The 24,681-nt window shown below is 53.2% G+C and overlaps 1 protein-coding gene across 1 annotated transcript in view; it reads right to left on the bottom strand.

Annotated features, from left to right (window-relative positions):
• Positions 1 to 10,799: 10,799 nt before the first annotated feature.
• LOC142047367 (lanosterol synthase-like) overlaps positions 10,800 to 24,681 on the bottom strand; it is a 60,102-nt gene continuing 46,220 nt past the window's right edge. The window contains 10 exon segments of the mRNA XM_075069814.1: positions 10,800 to 11,947; positions 13,827 to 13,905; positions 14,556 to 14,726; positions 15,264 to 15,344; positions 15,867 to 15,932; positions 16,552 to 16,657; positions 16,945 to 17,041; positions 23,334 to 23,350; positions 23,353 to 23,389; positions 23,392 to 23,484. Coding sequence (XP_074925915.1) covers positions 11,735 to 11,947; positions 13,827 to 13,905; positions 14,556 to 14,726; positions 15,264 to 15,344; positions 15,867 to 15,932; positions 16,552 to 16,657; positions 16,945 to 17,041; positions 23,334 to 23,350; positions 23,353 to 23,389; positions 23,392 to 23,484 — 960 coding nt within the window. The 3' untranslated portion in view covers positions 10,800 to 11,734.

Genomic DNA, 24,681 nt, shown 5'->3' on the forward strand with positions numbered 1-24,681 from the left:
ATTTCTGTTCTGTATTTGGGGGGAAAACAGTTGATGTAATCTCATTCTATGCTGACAACACTCTTTCCTTTCCACTAGCATTTCGGTGAAATTGATGACTGAACCTATGAATCTCAGCACCTTCTCTCCAGGCCCCAGCAACACAGCGCTGGTGTCTCTCCCAAAAAGCTGAGGGCTCTTCCCAAGGAAACAAAATACTGGACCCTGTTAATGCTGACTCCTCTGCAGAAGATAAAACACATATCTGTAAACGGCCCAGAATTCCCCTCCTGCCCCACTTATCTATGGGGTCAGCCTTATTTAGACCAATGGAATTGCTCACATGAGTAAAGACTGCTCATGTGAGACAAGGATCAGGGCTGACTGCACTAATTGTCCTAGAGCAAACACACTAATTGTTAAATGTTACCTAATCCCGGCTAAATCTTTAACAGGCCTCAGGCCAGAGGCGGATTTACCATGAAACAAAAAGTGCGGTGGTACAGGCCCCCAATGACAGTGGGGATATGTCCTCCCGAAATGTAGGACAAATCTCATCTGACAATCTGCCCCCAAGTCCCTGCCAGCACTGCCTCTCTCCCTCCGTGCCGTGCCGCTCCCGGAATTGGCCAGCATGTCCCTGGAGGGCTGGGGGAGTCTGAGCATTGCCCCCACCCTGAGCACTGACTCCACAGCTCCCATTGGCCCGCACCTCACACAGGGTCACAGGAAGACAGAGGGACACACACGCACGGTCACATGGAGCGAGAGGGACACACACACACAAAGCGTCATGGAGCGAGAGGGACACACACACAGGGTCACAGAAAGAGAGATGGACACACACACACAGGGTCACAGGGAGAGAGAGGGACACAAAGACCCAAAGCGTCACAGGGAGCGAGAGGGACACACATACACAAAGCATCACAGAGAGCGAGAGGACACACACGCAGGGTCACAGGGAGCGAGAGGGACACACACATGCAGGGAACGTCTGCACCTCTTCCAGCAGGTGACGCTGCACCACATCGGAGCCATTCTGGCTGGAGCTGGCCAGGGGGATCCAGGCAGTCCTGTCGCCAGGGCTGATTGAAACCTCCTCAGCCATCGCAGTGGTAACAGAGCCATGCCGGGGGAACCAAGGCCACGTCTCATGGAGGCTTTGGCAGGGCCACAACCTGCTGATTAGACCCAAGTCCCGCTGGGGGGTGACGTGGGGTCAGATTTTCAGCCCCTCCCCACTGCTCCATGGGGGACGTTGGGCAGCAGCCCTATTGCCAGGGCTGGGGGCGCATTTAGGGTTTGGTTGCACCCAGGGCATTGCCAGGGCTGTTACCTGAGTGAGATACGGAGCAGCAGGCTCTGTCCCTGCCTCCTGGCCCTGGGGACCAGCAGCAGAGATACAGTCAGCCCTGGCCAGTGACCGTGGAGCCTGGGCTGCTGCCCTCCTAGAGCGACCTGTTACCTCAAGGGGAATAAAGCAACACTTCAAAGGGAAATGTTAGAAATGGTAGGGGAGAAATACGAAAGGAAAAAGCCCCTTTTCTCAGAAGATGCAAACTCGACTCCCTCCTGTCTCTGTCACCAGTGGATTTAGCCTCCCTTCTTGTGTGCTGTAAATAACATAAAGAGAAGACAAGGTGATTTGGCACAAACAAAGGTAAGTGTAGTCATGGTAAAGGTACAGAAAACTGGTGGAACAGGGGAAAATGCAAACTCAATTAATACAATGAAACAGTAACTGGGCTCTGGGAGCTTAACGCTCAGGCCCATAAACCCTTCCTTGGAAGCTGGACAACAATAAATGATGCCCCAGCACAGAAACCTTTTCCCACTGTTCAGGTGCAGTGGATCCCATGTGCTGGCACGACACCCAGGACCTTCCACTCTCCGGCTGATTTAGAGCCACTGAGGAGGAGCACTTGGGAGTCCAGACGACGGTTGGGTTTCATCGCTGGCAGGGAGGCCCTCTGGGATGGTGGACACCAGGAATGCAGGATGGCAGGAATGGTGGTGACAGGCCTCCTGTTCCTCAGTCTCATGGCGGGACCGAGAGTGTTTTTCACTCTCCAGCTCGGGAGCACTGTGAAGTCCTGACCGTGTACGGGCTGTCGCCGGGGTGGACAGCCCCGCGCAGGCACTGAACACGTCCTTGTATCACTTTTGTGGAGGGAAAAGTTCTGAGGAGATGGAACGCTGAGGGCTGGTTTTGGCGGGAAAAACTGGTTTTGACTGGTTTGAGCCTGTGTCCTGATGGTAAACAAATCCCCTCTCAAAGATGGAGTCCAAGGGTCAATAGTTCATATGCTCCATATTGGATCTTATTTTAAAGCCAGTGATTTACTTCATAAACACCTTATTAAACAACTAATTGAACATATTAAACAGTTTATACTTCTTACACCTAACAGACCCCAGAGCTAAATGCAGTCGGGCATAGGTCGCCCTGCGCAGCCTCCCCTGATGCTTCAGGCAGGGGTTTGCTTCTGAATTCTCCACCCAGCTGCCCTCGGCTGTGAACTCTCCTCTTCCTGCACGGGGGAGACAGAGCAGCCGGCTGCTCAAGCTGTTACACCCCAGATGGGCCAGAGGCACCTGTCTCATGGCAGTCTGGGAGCCCCTCTGGGAGATGAGCCTGGGGAGTGCCAAGGCCAGCTCCCACCTCACAAACTCACCCCTTTGCTCTGCTCTAGAGTCTAAGCTCTGCACGGTGGGGACTGCTGCTTCCTTCGTGTCCGTACAGCTCCTAGCACGGCTCGGTCCCCAGGCTGGACCCAGGCCGCCAGAGAGGGCTCCTGAGCGGGGTCCACAGTGCTGTTCTCACTGAACCATCTTGCTCAGACACCAGGGCAGCCTAGGGTACAGTGACCAGATGTCCCAATTTTATAGGGACAAGTCCTGATTTTTGGCTGTTTTTCTTATGTAGGCTCCTATTACCCTCAACCCCCATCCCGATTTTTCACATTTGTTGTCTGGTAACCCTAGCCTAGGGGCACGTGACACATCTGGAGACAGACTATAAATAAGGGATCAACTTTTCTCACAAGCCTCATGATTTGGGGGGGCAATCTCATGGGGGCTTTCAGGGGCAGGAGGATGACTCATGATTTTAGATGGTTTAGGGTTGGCAGCCTTTCGGAGGAGGGTAGCGTGGTAGGTGCCCAAACGCTGTTCAGCTAGCAGAGTGGGGAAGGGAAATCCCTGTCTCCCCTCCCCCCAGAGCACACTCCCCAAAGTCAGAGACTCATTGGACTGGAGGGACTTCGAGAGGCTAGTCCAGTCCCCTGCACTCAGGGCAGGACTATATTATCCAGACCACCCCTGGCAGGTGTTTGTCCAACCTGCTCTTAAACATCCCCAATGATGGAGATTCCACAATCTCCCTTTGCAATTAATTCAAGTCCTTTACCACCCTTGCAGTTAGGAAGTATTCAAGGGATATCGAGCAACGAGACGAGATCGTTCATGCTGCCCAACACCGCTGAGGGTGGGAGCACAGGCCCATGCTCAGAGCAAAAGACTGGCTCACGGCGCAATCCCACACCTCGTACCAGATACTACATCGGACAGGGGCTCTCCCAGGGCCAGTCACGCTATTAGTATGTTCATCAGGCAGCTAAACGTGATTTCACACACCTCTGCTGCCCCAAGGTGAAAAGTATGTCAAAAAAGACGGTTACTCACCTTTGTAACTGTTGTTCTTCGAGATGTGTTGCTCATATCCATTCCAATTAGGTGTCCGCGCATCACGTGCACGTTCATAGGAGACTTTTTACCCTAGAAACGCTCGGTGTGCCGGCAGATTGCCCCCTGGAGTGGCACTGCTATGGTGCCTGATATATACCCCTGCCGTCCCATCCGCTCCTCAGTTCCTTCTTGCCGGCTACTCCGACAATGGGGAAGGAGGGCAGGTGTGGAATGGATATGAGCAACACATCTCGAAGAACAACAGTTACACAGGTGAGTAACAGTCTTTTCTTCTTCGAGTGCTTGCTCATATCCATCCAATTAGGTGATCCCAAGCCTTACCTAGGCGGAGGTCGGGAGCGAGACGTTGTGGAACATAATACCGCTAAGCCGAAGGCGCATCGTCCTCTGGACTGCTGGACCATGCATAGTGTGATGCAAAGGTGTGGAGGGAAGACAGGTGGCCGCATGGCAGATTTCCTGTAGAAACATGGGCCAAGACGCAGAAATGAGCTTGAGCCCGAGGAATGGGCAGTGAGATGACCAGTCTGAATCAGCCAAGTCATAGCAAGCCCGAATACAGGATTTCACCCAAGATGCAAACGTGTGGAGGAGATTGCCATACCCTTCATACATTCTGCCACCACTCAAATAGCTGAGGTGAGCGCCAGAAGGGCCTGGTCCTCAATGTAAGAAAGCGATGAGCCCTACGGACATTCAGAGTATGGAGCTGCTGTTCCCGTCGCGTAATGCAGCTTTGGAAAGAAGACTGGCAGAAGATGTCTGATAAATGTGAAAGGCGGAGATACCTTAGGAGGAACGCCGGCTGCGTTGCAGCTGTACCTTGTCCTTATGGAACACCGTATATGTAAGATCCACAGTCAATGCTCAAAGTTCTGAGACTCGTCTACCCGAGGTGCCAGCGACTAGGAATGCTGTCTTCCAGGACAGGTACAGCAGCGAGCATGTGGCTAAAGGCTCAAGGGGGCCCCATGAGCTGTAGATAGGCTCAGGTCCAGGTAGGGTAGGGCGTTGACCTGGGGTAGAGTCGCCCAAGCCTTTGAGGAATCTGGAAACTATAGGGGTGGAAAAAACAGAACTGCCAGCTTCCCCAGGATGGAAGGTGGATATAGCTGCAAGATGCACTCATAGAGAAGGAGATCTCCAAACCTTGCTCTTTGAGAGACCATAAATAGTCCAAGATGTGGGACTAATCAGAATGGGAGATGCCGTGCTGGTGCACCATGGCAGAAGCGCTTCCATTTAGGCGAGGTATGTCGAGCGCGTGGAGGGCTCCTGCTCCGAGTAGCACCTGTTGCACTACGGCGGAGCAACGCAACTACGATGGCTTAACCAGACAGAGCCATGCTGCAGATGAAGGGACTGCAGGTCCGATGGTCAGCCTGCCGAAGTCTCGTGATCAGGCCAGCCAGAGTGGTAGGGATTGGGTCTGACAGGGACAGGTCGAGCACATGGTGTACCTGTGCTGCCTCGGCCAAGCCGGCGATCAGGATAAGATGGCTTTGTCCCTGCAGAGCTTGAGTAGACTCGGTGGATAAGAGGAAACAGTGGGAAGGCATAACAGAGGTGGCCATCCACGGAATCAGGAACGCGTCCGACAGGGAGCCCGGGGAGCGACTGTAGGGAGCAGAACACCTGACATTCCTGTCACTCTGGATGCAAACAGGTCTATGTGGGAAAGCCCCACCTCCAGAAAACCGAATGGAGAACATCCGGATGGATGACCATTCGTGTGATAGGAAGGACTGCTCAGGTGATCTGCGAGTGTGTTCCATACCCTGGGAGGAAGGAGGCCACTAGATCTATGGAGTGGGCTATGCAGAAGTCCCACAGTCGGATCGCTTCCTGACACAAGGGGGAGGACTGTGTCCCTCCCTGCTTGTTGATGTAATACATGGCCGTTGTGTTTTCCGTGAATACTGCAACACAACAGCCTTGTAGATGGCGCTGGAACGCTTGGCATGCCAGCCGGACCGCTCTCAGCTCTCGGACATTAATGCGAAGCGTCAACTCCTGGGGTGACCAAAGGCCTTGGGTGCGCAGGTGCCCTAGATGAGCACCCCCGCCCAGTGAGGATGCGTCCGTTGTGAGGGACGTGGAGGGCTGGGGAGGATGAAACGGCAGGCCTGCACACACTCGGGATGACGTCCTCCACCAGTCGAGAGAGCCTAGAACGTTCAGCAGAACTGTCAGAATAATGTCTATGGCGTCTCTGTCCGGCCGATAGACGGAAGCGAGCCAGATTTGTAGAGGGCACATTCGCAGTCTGGCATGGTTTGTGACGAATGTGCATGCAGCCATGTGCCCGAGGAGAGCAAGGCAAGTACGAGCAGAGGTAGTTGGAAAACTCTGAAGACTTTTGACAAGGGAGACTATGGCCTGACACCGGTGTGGGGGTAAACTGGCCGTTGCAAGGTTGGAATCCAGCATTGCCCCAATAAATTCTATCCTCTGCGTAGGCACCAGAGTGGACTTGTCCAAATTGATGATCAGGCCTAGACGCATAAATAGCTCCCTGATGATGATGACATGGCTGATGACTTGTGCCTCGGAGGCCCCTCAGATAAGCCAGTCATCGAGGTAAGGGAAGACATGTATTCGACGACGGCGCAGGGAAGCAGCGACGACCGCCATACACTTTGTGAAGACCCGAGGGGCCGAGGAAAGACCAAAGGGGAGGACAGTAAACTGGTAGTGACACTGATTTACCACAAAGCGCAGATACCTCCTGTGCGGGGGATAAATTGCAATGTGGAAATATGCGTCCTTCATCTCGAGAGTGGCGTACCAATCTCTGGGATCCAGGGAAGGAATGATGGTTCCCAGGGATACCATGCGGAACTTGAACTTTTAATGAATTTGTTCAGTCCTCGCAGGTCCAGGATGGGCCGGAGGCCCCCTTTTGCCTTGGGAATTAGGAAATATCGGGAATAAAACCCCTTGCCATTTAACTCCTCTGGTACCTTCTCTATAGCTCCGATTGAGAGGAGCCTGCGAATCTCCTGAATGAGGAGTTGCTCGTGAGAGGGGTCCCTGAAGAGGGGGGGTGGGCGAACCTCCTGAATGAAGAGTTGCTCGTGAGAGGGGTCCCTGAAGAGGCGGGGTGGGAGGGAGGGGGTGAAACAAACTGAAGATGGTATCCAAGCTCCACCGTATATAGGACCCAACGATCTGAAGTCAACTGGGACCATGCAGGGAGGAACGGGGAAAGGCGGTTGTAAAACTGAAAGGGATCTGGGGAGGGCAATTGGTACACTGCTCTCGGGCGCACCCTCAAAAGTTTGCTTTGGGTCCCAGTGCTGGTTTGGCGGGACCAGAATTGTTGCCCCCTTGAGGTCCAGACTGATGTCTGCGGGTAGTACGACCTTGTGTTCGGGCAAAATCTTGTCTTGGCCGAGGTGGGAGGTAAGGGCGCTGAGGTTGGGAGCGGAAGACTGTCTTTGAGTCTGGAGTGTATGCATTCCCAACCAACGCATAATGACCCGGTTGTCCTTCAGACTCTGTAGTCTGGGGTCCGTCTTTTGCGAGAACAAGCCTTGTCCATCAAATGGCAAGTCTTGTATGGTGTGTTGCAGCTCAAGTGGTAGGCCGGACATTTGCAACCATGATATGCGTCGCATGGCTATGCCAGAGGCGACCATTCTAGCTGCCGAATCGGTGGCATCTACTGAGGCTTCTAAGGAGGTCCTCGCGACCCTCTTCCCCTCCTCTAGGAGAGCTGTAAACTCCTGACGGGAGTCCTGCGGAACCAACTCAGTAAACTTGCCGACGCCTCCCAGGTATTGTAGCTGTATCTGCTTAAGAGGGCTTGTTGGTTCACCATGCGGAGCTGAAGGCCTCCAGCGGAGTAGATCTTTCGGCCCAACAAATCCATGCACCTGGCCTCTCTAGATTTTGGCACGGGGGCTTGTTGGCTGTGGCGCTCCCGTTCATTGACTGATTGCATCACCAACGAGCAGTGGGCGGGGTGCACATAGAGGTACTCGTACCCCTTAGAAGGCACCATGTATTTTCGTTCTACTCCCCTGGCTGTGGGTGGAATGGAAGCTGCGGACTGCCAGATAGTGTCTGCTCTGGCCTGGATCAAATGGATGAAGGGGAGAGCCACTCTGGTTGGTGTTTCTGCAGATAATATGCTAATCACCGGGTCCTCCACCTCGGGAACCTCCTCTACTGGAAGATTGATATTCTGGGCGACACGCCGCAGAAGATCCTGGTGTGATCGGAGGTCAATCGGAGGTGGCCCCGATGATGATGTGCCCGCTACCGCCTCATCCGGGGAAGAGGATGACAGTCCTGGGATGAGTGGGTCCTGGACTGACGCCTCGTCCTGGGGGACCTCCGTCTCCGGAAGATCATGCTGCTCCAGTGCGTGTGCACATACATGGTTTCCTCCGTACTAGCGTGGGGAGGTCTGCTGACTGTGGCCTCGGGCGCACGGTGCTCTGAGTGACCGGAGCATGAGGGGCCCCGTTGGTTCGCCTTGGGCTTGGTGATAGGCCCAAGGTGTCCAAAAAGACCACTGAGGAGGTCCGTGGTCCGGGTGGGCCTGCGTATCTGAACCCCCTTAGGAGGCACTGTCCGCATGTGAGGAGGCGGACGGATGACACGAAGGCCACAGGAGAGCTGAAGTTGATTGGACCAGGTCTCTGCGTCCATAGAACTCATCTCTGCGCGGTACTGGAGAACGGTACCGGGAACCGTGGCAGTGCCGGGAGCGGGAGCGGGACCTGCGACCGGCGTCGTGCCGGGAGGTCAACTGGTGCCTTACATCATCATGCCAGGATCGGCTGCGAGAGGTACAGTGGTGCCAGGATCTGGACCGGTGCTGAGAGTACCACGACGGAGATCGGGATCTCGAGCGGTGCCGTGAGTACGACCGGTACCGGGATGGAGAACGGTACCGGGACTGCGAGTGGCGCTGGGATTGGGAGCGATGTCGGGGCCAAGAGTGATCGCAGGATCTAGATCGAGACCAATGGTGTTCCATGGTGCCCAGGGAAGGTGGTCGCACCATGATGGGCTTGCCCAACAACTGAATAACCTGCACCAGCGATGCCGGGGGTTGGGGCAGCTCAGGCTCTGTTAGAGAGATTGGGTCCCACGCCACGGAGAAGGTCTCCGGCGTGGAGGGCATGACAAGCTCGACCGCAGCGTGCGCTGGGGAGCTGGTAGGCACCGGACTCGACGGCTCCTGTGAGACCAGAATCAACGGTGCGGAGACAAGCCGTGCTGCGGCAGTTGACAGTGCCGGGCAGTCCATCTTGGAGGTACACTCCGACTGCGGTGTAGCTGTAGGTGCCGCAGAAGCCTTGTGCCTCTTGCTCCTCGGGGAGAGGGAGCGGTGCCGGCCAGAAGGTTGGGCCAGTGAAGGGTGGTGCCGAAGAGCCTTTACTAGTGCCGGGCGGTCTGGTGCGGAGGAGGCACTTGTTCCCTGTGCCGGGGTCGGTGCCGAGGATGGAGGAGTTAGCACTGCCTCCATCAAAAGCTGCTTCAGGCGAATGTCCCGCTCTTTCTTTGTCCGGGGCTTGAACGCCTTGCAGATTTGGCACTTGTCCGCAAGGTGGGATTTGCCTAGGCACTTTAAACAGGAGTCGTGCGGGTCTCCTGTGGGCATCGGCCGATGACAGGCCGCGCAGGGTTTGAAGCCTGGTGAACCAGGAATGGGCCCCGGTACCGGGGGAGGAGAAGGGGCAAGCCCTCGATCCTCTTTAACTATATACACAACTATAAGAACTACTAATTTAAATGCTAACTAGAACTATAGAAACTAACTATGTACACAATAACTATATAAACGAGCGAATCGCTAGGGAGGTGGAGATCAGCTAAGCTGCGCTCCACTGTTCCAACGACCGACACGGGCGGTAAGAAGGAACTGAGGAGCGGATGGGCCGGCGGGGGTATATATCGGGCGCCACAGCAGCGCCACTCCAGGGGGCGACCTGCCAGCCCACCGAGTGTTGCTAGGGTATAAAGTCTCCAATGAACGTGCACGTGGCGCACGCACACCTAACTGGAATGGATATGAGCAGGCACTCGAAGAACTACCTGTGCTAAGCCAAATCTCTGGCAGCCTGTGCCTGCGGGAGCTTCTCCTCCGTGGGTCTCAAGGACAGAGCGAACAGGCTGCCTCCCGGCACGACGCGCAGGTTAGCCACCACCCCACTCCCTTGGGGGATACAATTAGGTGGGAAATGGCCTGACCTACAGAACCTGTAGCGTGGCCTAGTGGACAGCGGAAAGTGCACTGGCCAGGGACTCTGGCAACCTGGGTTCTGCTCCCAGCTGGCCCATGGAATGACCTATGGCAAGTAGTGTGGCCTCAGTTTCCCCAGCTGTACAGCACAGATAGTAACAATGCCCTCCTGTGCAATGCACTTTGAGAATGACTGAAGAACACAGTAGTATAGTGTTTGGCCATAGGTGGGAGAGGGGGGATTTGCAGAGTATCAATGTGAACAAGATACCTGACTTTTCCCTGGGAGACACGCTCCACCCGTGCCTGATAGCAGCTCAGAGGGCATGTGGCAGGCACAGCGCGTGTGCACAAGGCTGTGCCAGGCTAGTTATACAGAGCTCCAGCAGACAGCCCTGCAGCACATCCAGAGGAGGCAGCTCCCAGCACCAAGTGACGTTGCCACAGGCAATGTGGCAGAAATCTAGAGCACCCCAGGGAGGGAGAAGGAAGCCCCCTTTGCTGAGTATCGCAGCTGATACGCCGGAGGGGCGACTCCCAAGGGGACAGCAACACTATGAGCTGGAGGAGACATACCAGAGCTGGGACACTACAGCCGTGTGAGCAGCGGGAAGGGCAGGCACCCTGGATACATACCTATGGTCTCAGCACGATTGTACTCAGAGCACCCAGCCCCTTACACTGTGTCAGATATGCTCTGCCTGTAGCGCAGGGGTTTCTACACTGTGGGCCACACAACTACTCCCTGCCTGCACATAGGTGCTAGTTACTCCCCTGCCTGCACCCTGAGATGGCTGAAAATTGAAGATGAGATGAGGTTGAGTCTTGCTAACGTATGTTCCCAGATGGAAAAAAAGTGCAAGGAGAAGCAGGCACACCTGTGCCATTAGGAAGATTCCTGGACTGGACATTATTTTATATTTTTATTTACAATATTTGACCTAATTAGTAGAGTGCTGGGCTAGGTCTTTACCTACACACCATAAACATTCAGGTTTTACACTAAAAAAATAGAAAACACAATATCATGTGCTAACTTGGCCAACTATTTTGTTTGAAAAATCAAAAAACCACAGTCTTATTATTCAACAGTTGTGTTACCATTGTTGTGCTGCTTACTGTTCAGTTGTATACCGACTTGTGTTTTCCTTTTGCTCTCCACATTTTTTAAAACGTAGCTTTACTAAAGCTGGCTGGGTTCATAGACCTGGAGGCATTTCTCTGAATGACTTGCTGCTAGGGATTTCTATCATTACAACTGTTTAGCTCGCCAGGAAAAGGAACCAAGTACGTGTTTTCTAGGGTTATAGTGTAGATGGATGTAGTCACTAAAATTAATCAGTCTCCTCCAGAAGTGTCACTAGTGGGCTGCAGCGCCCATGGCAGCTGCACATATGGGCCTCAGGGAAACAGGTTTGGGAACCCCGGCGTTATCGCCGTAACTCGATCTCAGCAAGCGTTGGCGAGTCTCCTCCAGCTTGAAGTGCAGACACCTGCTCAAGGTCATACGGTTAGGCCCCACCCCTAGCAGCCTATCCTATCCAGCATTCACCTGCAGACACACAGCCTTTTACACAATGGTTCCAGGAAGAGGCGTCCATTCAAGCCAAGCCCCAGACATACACCATGTTTGACTGTAAGCCAGACAGTACCCACACACTCGCTGCCCCCTCCAAGCCCACATGTAGACCTGGAGCTAGAATCAATGTGCAGAGTCCTCATGGACCACGACACAGCGCCAAGGCCTGCTGGCCTCCCGTAAAGAGCCTTGTTGTAGCCAGGCAAATCCAGCTAGGGTGTCACTGAGGCTGCAGGCCTGCCATGAGGCGTGGGCAGGGCCCAGGCTCAGGCAGAGGGGTACTCTGACAGAACCCCATCCTGCTTCCCTCCAGCCAGGATCTCCTCTTCGCTGTGCAAGGACCTGGGCTGCAGCTTGCCAGCAAGGGCGCTGCCGGGGTGCAGGCGTGCAAAGCGCCCCAGGGCCCAGATGGGGAACACGTTGCGGTAGGAGGTGTAACTGATTGCACAGGACTTGTTGAACACTCCAGAGATGTTTTCCTGCAGGGGAGAAAGACAGAAATAGACAGGATTGGCAGGGTGATCATGAGCAAGGGGTGCTCCTGCAGGTGGTCCCACAAGCCCTTTGCACTCTCAGGTCTGTTGTGGGTACTGTGCCAAGCACACATTATGACTGATACACTCCCTGCTCACTCCCCCTGAGACATGACACCATGCACACACAGGGCTATTTGTTGTGAGTTCAATACTTAAGGGGGCCATTTAGGGAACTGGGGTAAAAATGTGTCTCGGAATTGGCTCTGCTTTGAGCAGGGGGTTGGACTAGATGACTTCCTGAGGTCCCTTCCAAACCTGATATTCTATGGTTCTATGGCCAGGCTCTCCACCCCGCTCCAGTGGGCCCCTGGGCAACAGTGCCCAGGTGGGGATTGCCCTGTCAGGCACAGAGCCAGCATTAGAGGCTCTCGCAGCCTCCAGCACGTGGCTTGGTCGTGGCATGGATGGAACACGCTGCTGGATGGGATTGTGACTAGCCCCATGTAGTAAAACAGTCCATGGGCTGCTCTCACGTGTGCTGGGGCCACGGCCAGCAGGCAGCCAGCCTCAGAATCAGGCAGTCAGACCTCCCCACCTCCCAGGGCTTCCCTGCAGCCACCAGCCCATCCAATCCCACCTCCATAACACGCCGTGCCTGCATCTCCCCAAACACCTCCAGCCGCTGAACAACAGCAGTCAGCAGATGAGCCCTGTCCTGTTCCTGGTTCCAACTGGATCCAGGGCTCCCTGGAAAGGGTCAGGTGGGGTCACATAAAGCCATGCAGCACGAGCCAGGGGGGAATACCCCAGAAATATATAGAAGAAGCCTCGTACTGCCCACAGTCCTTGCACCCAGGGTGCCCCATGGGATGGTGAACTGCTGGGACGCAAAACGGAACCATGTCCAGGGATTTGACAGGCTACTTCCATGTGCACAAATCAGCAAACCCCGCAATGGTCCCAGCTCCACATGACGCAGAGGGCAAGTGCTGGCAGGGGAAGGCAGGGCACACAGGGCTGGCTCACAGCGCTCTTTAGTTTGCCAGCATGAATGGCAGGAAGATGACAGGCAGCTGGCAAAACGGAGTCCAGGGGCAGCGTGGTGGAGAGAGGAGGGAGGTCAGCCAGAGACCCTGCCTCACCTGGGACGCTCCCACTGCTGAGGGCACCCACTCCCGGAGCATTTCACTGCTCTGCAGCCTGGGGCTGCTTTGGGCCCTGCATGGCACCTGGATCTCCACGTAACCCCATGACAGCAAAAGCCCCCTCACCTCATGGCCTCGGCCCGAAGCCTACACTGATCAGAAGCAGACCCCTCCCAGAGTGTATCTCCCCCACCCAATCTCTCTGTGAGATCTACGGCTCCTTACTGCAGCCAGGCATGGACCGACAGGGCCTGAACAGCTCCGGCTGGTTCAACATGCCGCACAGGTCACCCCAGTACACGCTCCGTGCTCCGGCTCCCCTCTCACAGCGTCCAGGACAAGGGCTCCAGCTGCTGGTCAAACTTTCTCCATCAGGGAGATCGTCCCTTCTCCTGCGACCATGACTTCTCATGACAACTACATTCCACCAGCTCACCCAGACAGGGAGGCTTTTCAATATAGGAGGCAGAGCTCTCCCTTGAACTGGACACCAACTGTGGAACTCACTGCCACATGACAGAAGAGACCACAGGCCAGAACGAAATGCAAAGCTCAGCTCTTCCACGGAGCCATCCTCAGCCAGCGATTCCCCCTCACAGACAACCCCCAGCAAAACCCTTTGAGCCATCGGCCTGCTTCTCCCACAGCTGGAAGGGACGAGAGGGTGAGTGGCAGGCTGAAATGCCTGCAGTGACAGGGGCTGGACACATTAGAGAGAGCAGCGAGGAGCTGCATACCTGAGGCCAGTCACCATTGGGCAGCTGCTTGTCAATCAAAACCTTGATCCCCTTTTCCAGCACCCCAACGTCCGGGTATCTGCAAAGAGAAGGGGCAGAGGTCAGTGGTGTGACTCCGAATAGCATTCCAACCCCTTTGCTCCCACCGTGCGCAGCCGGAGCTCTCCTCTCTCCCTCCCCGGCACTGCAGCAGGGACAGGAAAGCTCTTCTCCTCCTTCCACTAGCATCCAGCACTCACACTATGGCCATCCCCCTCCTCTGTGTCGTTCCCAGGCTGGCAGCGCAGCACTGAAGGCCCCAGACAGCCAAGCAGGTGAGGAAGCACTAGGCAGTAAAGCCAGGCCTGCGACAGCAGCCACTTCCTGCAGTGCCCAGTATGGCCGTGCCAAGGCTGGGGGGCAGCTCTGGGCTGTGCTGGTGCCTTACAGAGCCCCGACGCTCGCTGTGGGAGAGCCGGTGGTGTGACGACGGGCACCTAGTGCCAGCCCATGAACTGGAGCGGTCACTGACTAACCCCTCTCGGCACGGGCGCCTCCCAATCGCTGGGGCGTGTGCTCTGGGCTAGCCTAGGTGAGGACATCGCAGAGCACAGTAGGGGGAAGGCATAGCATGAACAAAGGCTTCCACACCAGCCCCCCGGTGCCGAGGTCCTTGGCAGGGATGTGCTCTGTGAATGAGGGTGAAGAGGACGATGTTCTGCTATTGAGAAGTGGCATCAGTTCTCCTACCTGACGGCCATGAGCCCCAGCAGGGCCCAGCAGGTGTTGTGGATCTGGGAGGTGGAGCTCTGCACGTATCTGCGCTGCTCACAGGACTCAAAGTCCTCTCCCCAGCCACCATCCTCCATCTGCTTGGAGACCAGGAACTGGCAGGCCTGGGCCACCTCCCTGCATGCGGCTCTGAAGGGACGAGGCAGAGCAGTGGGAGTCATTGGGGGCAAAGGGACTAAGCCAGGACGCCTCATGGCGCTTTGGGGGAAGGGGCTGGTAGAGCAGGTGGGGCCAGCAGACAGTGTGAAGCTGGGGCAGGGAGGCTCTAGCAGGAGCTGGGGGCTCCGAGATAAGACTTGGCCTCGGGGGTGGGAGCAGCTGCCTAGGGCCAGGTGAGCTTCCTCTGGTCAGTGCACAACCTGGCTCTGAACACCAGAGCCCCCAGCTGCGTGCAGCCAGCAAAGCTGGAGCGAGGGGACCACGGGCTGGGGACAGGGCCCCAAGGGGCTGTGACTCTCAGTGAGTGGGGGACCGGAGGGTACAGCACAGGACAAAGGAGCACGACCTAATGCCCAGCAGGGAAGGCTGCTCTGGGTTTGAACAAGCTCCTTCCCCAGCAGAGTGATGCAGCACCTCCTGTGCTCGAGGGATGGCGTCAGCCACTCCAGGCCATGCCCTGCAGGCCGTGGGCAGCCAGGGAGCCACACGCCGGATTCCCACACTCACCCGTTCTGGTAGGTGTGCTCCAGACAGGCGAAGGCCTCCAGTCCGAACCAGGTGCCGTAGGTAAAGCACACGCCCCAGCTCCTGACGGGAGGAGAGAACCAGCATCAGACAATGCAGAACACTCTGCGGGTCTAACACCACTGGCCCCCCACGCCACAGACGGGCATGGGAAGTCCCCACCTCCAAGTACAGTCCCTCCCCGCTGCAGACCAGGGGAAGGGTCCCGTCGCCACAGGCTACACTGAGCCTTTACTGGAGCTGTCGCACACACACGGGCCAGGAGTCGCATCCCATCCCCCGTCGCTGCGTGTCGGGCTCGTCTCTAGTCCGCAAGCTAAGGGGGTTAGTCACTCACTGTCAGCGCCCAGTGCCACAGGCTCTGGTCTGCAGGGGGCCCTAGACACAACTGCAACAGGCCGGACTGCTGTGGGCTCCCTGAGCCAGCCCCCCACACCTCCTCCCCAGACACTGGCACACCTGGAGGTAAAGGAGAGAGAGGGTTGCCCAACAGTGCAGATACCAGCACCTCTCTCCTCACTCCAGCCGCCTCCTGCCCCGAGCAGCATGGAGCTTGCTGCACCAGTGGTGCACGTGGTTACTCACCCTTCCCATGAGCCGTCAGCTCTCTGTACCCTGCGGCAGTACTCCAGACCCTTGCGCAGTGTCTCTCTAGACAGGAGGAGAGGGGGTTCCTTAGTGTGCAGCGTCCATCCTCCTGCCAGTCCGACCAAGGGGCTCCTTGGGAGCTCAAATCCCCTCTGAGAAGTGGGGGCCCAGCCCCTATTAAAAGAGTCACTCGAGGGCCATAAGCTGCAAGATGGACTGAGCTTCCACAGCCCCTGTGCAGTAGTCTGACCATGGCCCCTGGGGCTCAGATGGAGACAGGACGTTTGCCGGTGGCCTCCCAGCCGGTCTGCGGATGAAACACATCCTGGTCTGTGCCCCCAGTGCCCTGCTTGAGGCCAGATGGCCCTTTGCCCTCACACAGGAAATGGATATACTCAGGCGGGCTCTTCTGAAAGGGTAGCTAGGAAAGGAGGGTGCCCCGCACTGCACCAGGGCAGCGCTGCTCCAGGGGCGTGCACCCAACCAGCAGCACCCGCTGGGACCGGAGCTGCCGTGTTCGGCTACCGGGTTCATTCCTGGAGCTGTGTGGATGGCAGGCTCTGCCCTGCAGGTCAGAGTGTACAGGCAGGGCCCGCACCAGGTTCATCCCAGCAGGCTCCACTTACTGACCTTCCCAGGGTGCAAGCTCTGGACTGACGGTTCGGCGCTCCCCCTCCCTTACCTGACCTCCCGGGCCCGGTGCTCAGGGAAGGCCTCATGGAAGTGCTTCAGTGCCTGCACGACGGCTGACGTGCACTCCACGTAGCAGTAGTCTATCATGATGTCACCTGCCAGACAGGAGAAGCAGCAGTGAGCATCTCCATCACACAGGGACTTATGGCCAGCAGGCAGCTCGAGGACAATGCCAGGTGCTGGCAGGGGCCCTACTTCCCTGGTGCACTCCCATCCCACATGCTGTGCAGAGGTGCTGTCTCTGGGGAGGAGCACTGGCCGTGTGACTGCACCAAGACCCCCTGAGCCTGCCTTGGGCACCATGCCCAGCAGACCTGGCCCTGCCTCCCCTCGCGGTGCGAGTGACAATAGCTGGAGAGAGGCCCAGCGCGCCTGCCCTTACCAAACACCTCCGAGGAGTTCAGGAGCTCCAGCAGCCAGCCCCCCCGCTTGGTTTCGTACGTCGCAAAGCCTCCATCAGGATTCCTCATGCTCAGCAACTGCCCGGACATGGAAGGGAAGAGATTGACAATCCAAATCAGCCTCGTTCACCCCCTGCTACAAATCACTCTTCCCCCGTCCCCCACCCCACTATCCCTCTCCAGAACCCTAGATCCCAAGGCCAGAAGGGCTGGCCTGACCTGCAGAGCACAGGCCAGAGACCTGCCCCAAAGTAAGTCTTTTCTAACAATAGCAGATCTTCTAAAAAACAGCCAATCTTGATTTAAAAATGGCCAGTGATGGTGAATCCACCACAATCCTTGAGTTGTTGTTCCAAATGTTAAATACCCTCTCTCTTTCCAGTCTCAGTTTGTCTGGCTTCAGCTTCCAGCCATTGGATAGTGTTAGCCCTTTCTGTGCTAGACCGAAGAGCCCATTATTAAATATTTGTTCCCCATGTAGGTACTTATAGACTGGAATCAAGTCACCCCTTAACCTTCACGTTGTTAAGCTAAACGGATTGACCTCCTCGAGGTCAATCCCGCTATAGGGCAGGTCTTCTAATCCTTTAATCACTCTCGTGGCTCTTCTCTGACCCCTCCCCAGTTGTCAACATCCTTCCTGACGGGTGGGCACCAGAACTGGGCACGGGATTCCAGCAGCCGTCACACCAGTGCCAAATGCAGAGGTAAAATAACCTCTCTGCTCCTACTTGAGATTCACTTGCTTATGAATCCCAGGATCCCATTAGACCTTTTGGCACTGGGAACTCCTGTTCAACTGATTCTTCCGCAGGACCCCCAAATCTTTTTCAGAGTCCCTGCTTCCCAGGATAGCGTCCCCCATCCTGTAAGTATGGCCTGTAATCTTTGGTCCTAGATGTATATATTTAACCATATTAAAATGCATATTGTTTGCTTGCACCCAGCTTACCAAGTGATCCATATCGCTCTGAATCAGTGACCTGTCCTCTTCATTATTCACCACTCCCCCAATCTATGTGTCATCTGCAAATTTTATCAGTGATGATTTTATGTCCTCTGCCAGATCACTAATAAAAATTAGGGCTGTCAAGTGATTAAAAAACTTAATCACGATTAATTGTGAGATTAAAAAAGTTTATCGTCTTTAACTATATGATTAATTGCGCTATTCAACAATAATAGAATACCATTTATTTAAGTATTTTGATGTCTTCTACATTTTCAAATATATTGATTTCAATTACAACACAGAATACAAAGTGTATAGAGCTCACTTCATATATATTTTTATTACAATATTTGCACTGTAACAAACAAAAGAAATAGTATTTTTCAATTCATCTAATAGTGCAATCTCTTTCTCATGAATGTTGAACTTACAAATGTAGAATTATGTACAAAAAAACTGCTTTCAAAAATAAAAATGTAAAACTTTACAGGCTACAGCGACTCATCCTATTTCTTGTTCACGCCAATCGTTCAGACCAACAAGTTTGGTTACAATTTGCAGGAGATAAAGCTGCCTGCTTCTTGTTTACATGTCACCTGAAAACGAGAACAAGTGCTTGCATGGCACTGTTGTAGCCAGTGTTGCAAGATATTTACATGCCAGATGCACTAAAGATTCATATGTCCCTTCATGCTTCAACCACCATTCCAGAGGATCTTCCATGCTGATGATGGGTTCTGTTCAATAACAATCCAAGCAGAGCAGACCGACACATGTTCATTTCATAATCTGAGTCAGACGCACCACAGCAGAAGGTTGATTTTTTTTTGGTGGTTTGGGTTCTGTATTTCCACGTAAAAGTGTTGATCTTTTAAGACTTCTGAAAGCATGCGCCCCACCTATCCTCTAAGATTCTGGAAGGCATTTCAGATTGTTTAAACCTTGGTCAAGTGCTGTAGCTATTTTTAGAAATCTCACCCTGGTAGCTTCTTTTTCTTTTGTGAATCTGCAGTGAAGGTGTTCTTAAAACGACATGTACTGGGTGTCATCCAAGACTGCCATAACATGAAATATAGGGCAGAATGCAGGTAAAACACAGGAGACATAGAATTCTCCCCAAAGTGTTCAGTCACAAATTTAAATAAAACACATTTTTTTAATGAGCATCATCAGCGTGGAAGAATAGCCTTGGAATGGTGCCAAAGCATATCTGGCACGTAATTACCTTGCAATGCCGGCTACAAAAGTGCATGCGAAATGCTTCTCACGTTCAGGTGACATTGTAAATAAGAAGCAGGCAGCATTATCTGCCATAAATGTAAACAACCTTGTTTGTCTAGCGTTGGCTGAACAAGAAGTAGACTGAGTGGACTAGCAGGCTCTAAAGTTTTACATTGTTTTGGTTTGAGAGCAGTTATGTAACAAAAAACATCTACATTTGTAAGTTGTACTTCATAATAAAGAGACTGCACTACAGTACTTGTATGAGATTAAAATTGCAATTTTTTTTAAATCACAATTCATTTTTTTCAGCTAATCGGTGGATTAATCACAGTTACTGACAGCCTAATAAAACATTAAAAAGCAAAGGCCAGGAAACTGATCCTCTGACACATCTCTAGAAATACACCACTTGTGCCGATCCCCTGTTTACATTCCATTTGGAAACACCATCATTAGCCAGTTTTTAATCCATGTAATGTTTGCCAGGTTAATTTTGTATATTCTAGTTTTTTCACCAAATTTGTGTGGTACCATGTTAAACATCTACAAAAGTCTAAGTCTTATTATCAACACGATTACCTTTATCAACCAAAATGGACCAAAAAAATACTATTTTCATAAATAATTTTTGATTATTCTAATTTTAATCTCAGTGGTGACTGGCATTAATTACATTACCCTCCTTTAATTTTTTATTAATGGAGTTCCTTGGCCGCTCCATTATCTTGCCAGGGATTGATGTCAGACTGTCCGGCCTTGAACATTTTATTTACCCTTTTCAAATACTGGCACAACATTAGTTTTCTTTCAGTCTTCTGTAACGTCCTCAATGTTCCAAGGCTTATGGAAATAATCAACATTTACAGTCCAGAGAGCTTCTCAGCCAGTTCTTTTAAAACTCTTGGATTCAAGTTATCTGGATCTGCTGATTTTTAAATGTCTAACTTTAGTTGCTGCTGTTTAACACCCTCCAGAGATACTAGTGGAATGTAAAGATTATCGTCATATGGTATGACTACACAATCTGTCTTTTCCCCCAAATACAGACAAAAAATATTTATTGAACACTTCTGCTTTGTTTTGCATTATTACTGATAATTTTATCATTTTCATCTAGTAATGGACCAACACCAGTTTCAGGACTCTTTTGTTCTTAATGTAAGCAGAGTCAGGATGAGCTCTACCTTGACATCTGCTGGTGAGTTGTGGTGAGTTGTGGAAAAGAACTTCAGGGGCTGCTCTTGTTTGCATAGGCACACCCATCCTACCTAGCATGGGGCCACAGCCACCCAAATAGTCACTTTGGCTGCTGTGGGATCTCCAGTTTCTCTGTCATTGCGGCAGGAAGAATAAAGTGTTGTTACCCTGATTATGTGAATCAAGGCCAGTGGAACTGTTTTATGACAGGGTGACTACCATCAACTAAGTAGCACTCACTAGACAAGGGCCATGGGTTCCAAAATGCAGTGAATTGAGAGAGAGGGAGGGAGAGATGGGGGGTGGAAATACCATTAATTGCTGCACCACCACAGTTGAACAGCAGAGCTGATTTTGATTTTATTAAGAGTCTAGTTACAGACTGCTGTGCTGATTTCACATTCGGCTAATGGTGCACCAGTAGTGGGGCTCCCCTACTACAAGCTGAAATCACTAAAGAGCTAAAATTACTAAGAGCTGAAATCACTGAGTGCTGTGTTAACTAGTGGGGGAGCCTGAAGAAATCTTGCTAACTGGCTGGCAGAGCAGTTTGTGGGATGATTGGAAAGGCCCACGGGACAGCAAGTGGAGTGAAGCGGAGCAGTTCGTGGGACGCTGGAGCGGCTCATGAGACGGCTGCTGGAGTGGAAGGGCTTGTGGTGAAGGCTGCAGCAGAACCCCACGGAGAGGTGGGCCAGTCAGCCTTGGACCACATAAGGAGCCCATTAACACCCCATGCACCCCTTCCCCCCCCATTTCCGCCCAGGTGGGGGGGGGGTGTAAAACTCTGCAGATAAACTTTTGAACTCTGAGGCTGCACTGACCAGGGACAGAGACTTTGGGGTATTGGACTTAAGACCCTGAGGGAAAAAGGATATTGCCAAACTTACTCGGGGTGGGTCTTTTGCTCATGGTTTCTGTTATGAATCCTGTTTGTGGTGTTTCCCCAACATAATGCCACATTGTTTCCTTCCTTTATTAAAAGGATTTTGCTACACTCAGACTCCGTGCTTGCGAGAGGGGAAGTATTGCTTCCTAGAGGCACTCGGGGTGGAATGTAATTGTCCCAGGTCACTGGGTGGGGGCTTGAGCCGGTTTTGCATTGCCTTATTGAAACCCCTAGATACTGAACCCGGCCCTTGTTGCTGCCAATTCAGACAGGCAGAAGGGTTACATTAATATCTTAAAATTCCTATCATCCTTAACTCTGCAGGCCACAGAGTTCCTCTTGTGCCCCTTTGTTTCCCGCATCCATTTTCTACAATTCTTAGCTTCCAATTTCAACTTCCCTTTTCTGCCATTTGTTATATATTGTTTTTTTATTTTTATAGGTGCCTTCACCTCCCCTCTAATCCAGGTCTTTCGTTATCCACTCCCGCCTTCTTCCTTGATTGTGGGATTGTAGCTTTTGGGGCATCCACTTGTTCTTAAACAATTCCCAATTATCATCCACATTTTCTCTGATTAAATTCTTCCTCCCAGCTGATTTGGGTTACAGTTGTTTAGCTTTGTGAGACTGGTCCTTTAAAAGTACCAAGTATACATGCCTCTGCTCTGGACTTTATTCTGTTTGCACATTCACTCATGTGATCGAGTTATGATTACTTATACCTAAGATTCCACTAATTTTTAGTTGTGTGATCAGTTCCTCTTTATCTGTCAAGACGAGGGCCAATACAGAATTCTCTTGTCTCGGTGGCAGCACTTTTTAAGTTAGGAACCTGTCATTAATGAGGTTTCGGTACTGGCTGCATGAGCCCTCCAGCGTGTGTCACTGTGACCAAAGTTCCCCATCATCATACAGCTTTTTTCCCTACACACTGTAGATTGGTGCATAAGGGGCCGGACATCCTGGCCTCTCCTGTGATTTGAGGTCTGTAGCAAACACCAGCTTGTGCTCGGTCTGTTAGAACACTGATCTATTAGCATCTGAGATCATTGTCTTCCGAGTTATCAGTGACTCAGAACAGGTGAGTATCAAAGGGGTAGCCGTGTTAGTCTGGATCCGTAAAAGCAGCAAAGAATCCTGTGGCACCTTATAGACTAACAGATGTATTGGAGCACGAGCTTTCGTGGGTGAATACCCACTTCGTCAGATGCATGAGGTCAAGCCATTTTTGATGCAGATGCCACTTCCCCGCCCCCCTTTTGCCCACTGGGTCTTTGCTAAAAAAGTCAAGGCCATTGATTTTAACATTCCTGTCATGGGACTTGTCCCAGCAGGTTTCAGTAATGCCACAGATAGATCACATTTATGCTCATAGATGAGCAATTCCAATTCCTCTTGTTTGTTACCCAGGCCCTGAGCTTTGGGGCATAGGCAATTCAAGAATTTTTCTCTCTCATGTCCTTTGGCTCCCTGATTTTATTCTCAACATCTCAATTTTGTGCTAAATGAGGCCTTATTTCTTCCCTTTTTCCGCCACCATCATGTGCTGCAACTGCACTTTATTGAGTACATTAGTGTGGGGCCCAGGGTCGGAACACTCTGACTTCTCCCGCACACAGGGCAATTGCTCACGTTGCCTGTCAGCTGACCGCTGCTCCCCTCTCGGACTCATTAGACACCCATCGACGCGAGAGCACTGCACTAACAGCCTTGCCGGGCTCCTCCTGGGTTCTGCAGCCGGCCGTCACATCCAGACGTATCCAGATCACGCCCAGCAGCCTAGCCGGGTCACAGGCACGCGGGCCCAGGAGACACACCCCCACGCAAGCCATTTTTTTGAGCTGTTTCGAATACTGGTGCTGACTCTGGTTCTCCCCCAACCGGTCTCGCCACTATTACACGTTCACAGCGTCAAAGATGTCGCACCGTGGGATGCTGCTTTCGCTATGAATGGACACAGCAGGCCATAAGCCACCGGTCACAGACGGCCGGAGGCCCACAGTGGAGAAACATCCCCACCCAGAAGCCATTTTGTTTTTGAGCTGTTTCGAGATACAACTGGCGCCTGACTCTGGGGTTCCCCCCAACCGGGTCTCCACCACCTTTACCACATTCACAGCATCAAAAAGCGCCCCGTGGGGACGTGCTCTGCTATGAAGGGACACTCTTCTCCTGCAGCAGCATCACCGATTTCAGCCCCTCCGCAGTGCAGTCAGCCGCGATCCAGCCGCAGTCACGGGTGCTGAAGGGGAATCCGCCCTGAGGAGTCAGGCACCAGCACTCAGCCCCAGGAGCACGGGGAGTGAGGGAAACTCTCCCGCCAAGCTCTGCCCTGCCCAAGGGAAGGGGGAGCCCCCTCACCCAACCCCATATCACAGCACCACCTGTGCACATGAAATAGGGAGATAACGCTGGCAACCATCCCCCACTTCGAGTCCAGCAGGAGGCTGGGGAGGCAGGGGAGTCCCTCCTTAACAGCAAGGTGGCACCAGGAGCTACTGCAATAGTTTCCAAACCTAAGTCTGGGCCCCAAGCAAAGTGCCAATGGTGGGTGAAATCCTGCCCATGTCGTGAGTAGGTGTCCATATTCACTGAGCAGCTGGGCGCAACGGGAGGCCTTGGGGCAGGTGAGGCCCAGAGCTGGCACAGTGGGGGCTGCAGCCCAGGATGGCAGTGCCATGGCGGAGCCTGGGGGCAGGAGCTCACGCTGTGTCTGGCTGCACTTTGCCTGTTACACGGGACCCTCATAATTACCCACGTGAAGCTGCCTCCCGCACCAGAAAATACTGTACTGGAGAAAACAATGCTGCCCAGCCCCACTACAAACAGGCCTTAGTGGGATTGTGCCACATCTCCTTGCATGGCAACTGGTCTGACGGCCAGCCCCGGACCCATGGCCATTGGCCTCAGCTTACAGAGCCCCTCCTCCGCCAATGCAATGTGTATTGGCCAAGCCCCACCTCCATATGCAGACACCAAGCCACCTGCTGTTCTGCTTCACATGCCGTGGGCACCGCCAGGAAAATGCCAGCTCATGCCCTTCTTCCAAGCAGGATGAGCCTATCTAACTGTCAGTCCCTGTGATGGAGTAGGGGCTGTCTGTGTGGGGAATGGGAGAGCAGGGGAGGACTTTGGGGATGGATGATACCAGAGCCTGTAACCTGAGCTAGGTAAGGGAGGAAAAAGGTCAACTCCTTTGCCCGGAAAGGAGGACAAAGGAAGGGAGTGGGAGGAGGGGAGTAGTTTTGAGTTTGGGTTTGGGGCTGTGTGGGCGGAATTCAGGGTATCCTAGCTGGGATCCAAGCACCCTGAAAGCCCAGAAGGACTCGATTGAGGGATCCTGACTGTGCCTGCAAGCTCTGCTGTAACCTGCGTTCCTGTTGTCCAATAAACCTTCTGTTTTACTGGCTGGCTAAAAGTCACTGTGGGGTCCAGGAAGAGGGGTGCAGGGCCGGA

The sequence above is a fragment of the Chelonoidis abingdonii genome, chromosome 10 (assembly GCF_003597395.2).
Source record: "Chelonoidis abingdonii isolate Lonesome George chromosome 10, CheloAbing_2.0, whole genome shotgun sequence".
Taxonomy (NCBI): Eukaryota; Metazoa; Chordata; order Testudines; family Testudinidae; genus Chelonoidis; species Chelonoidis abingdonii.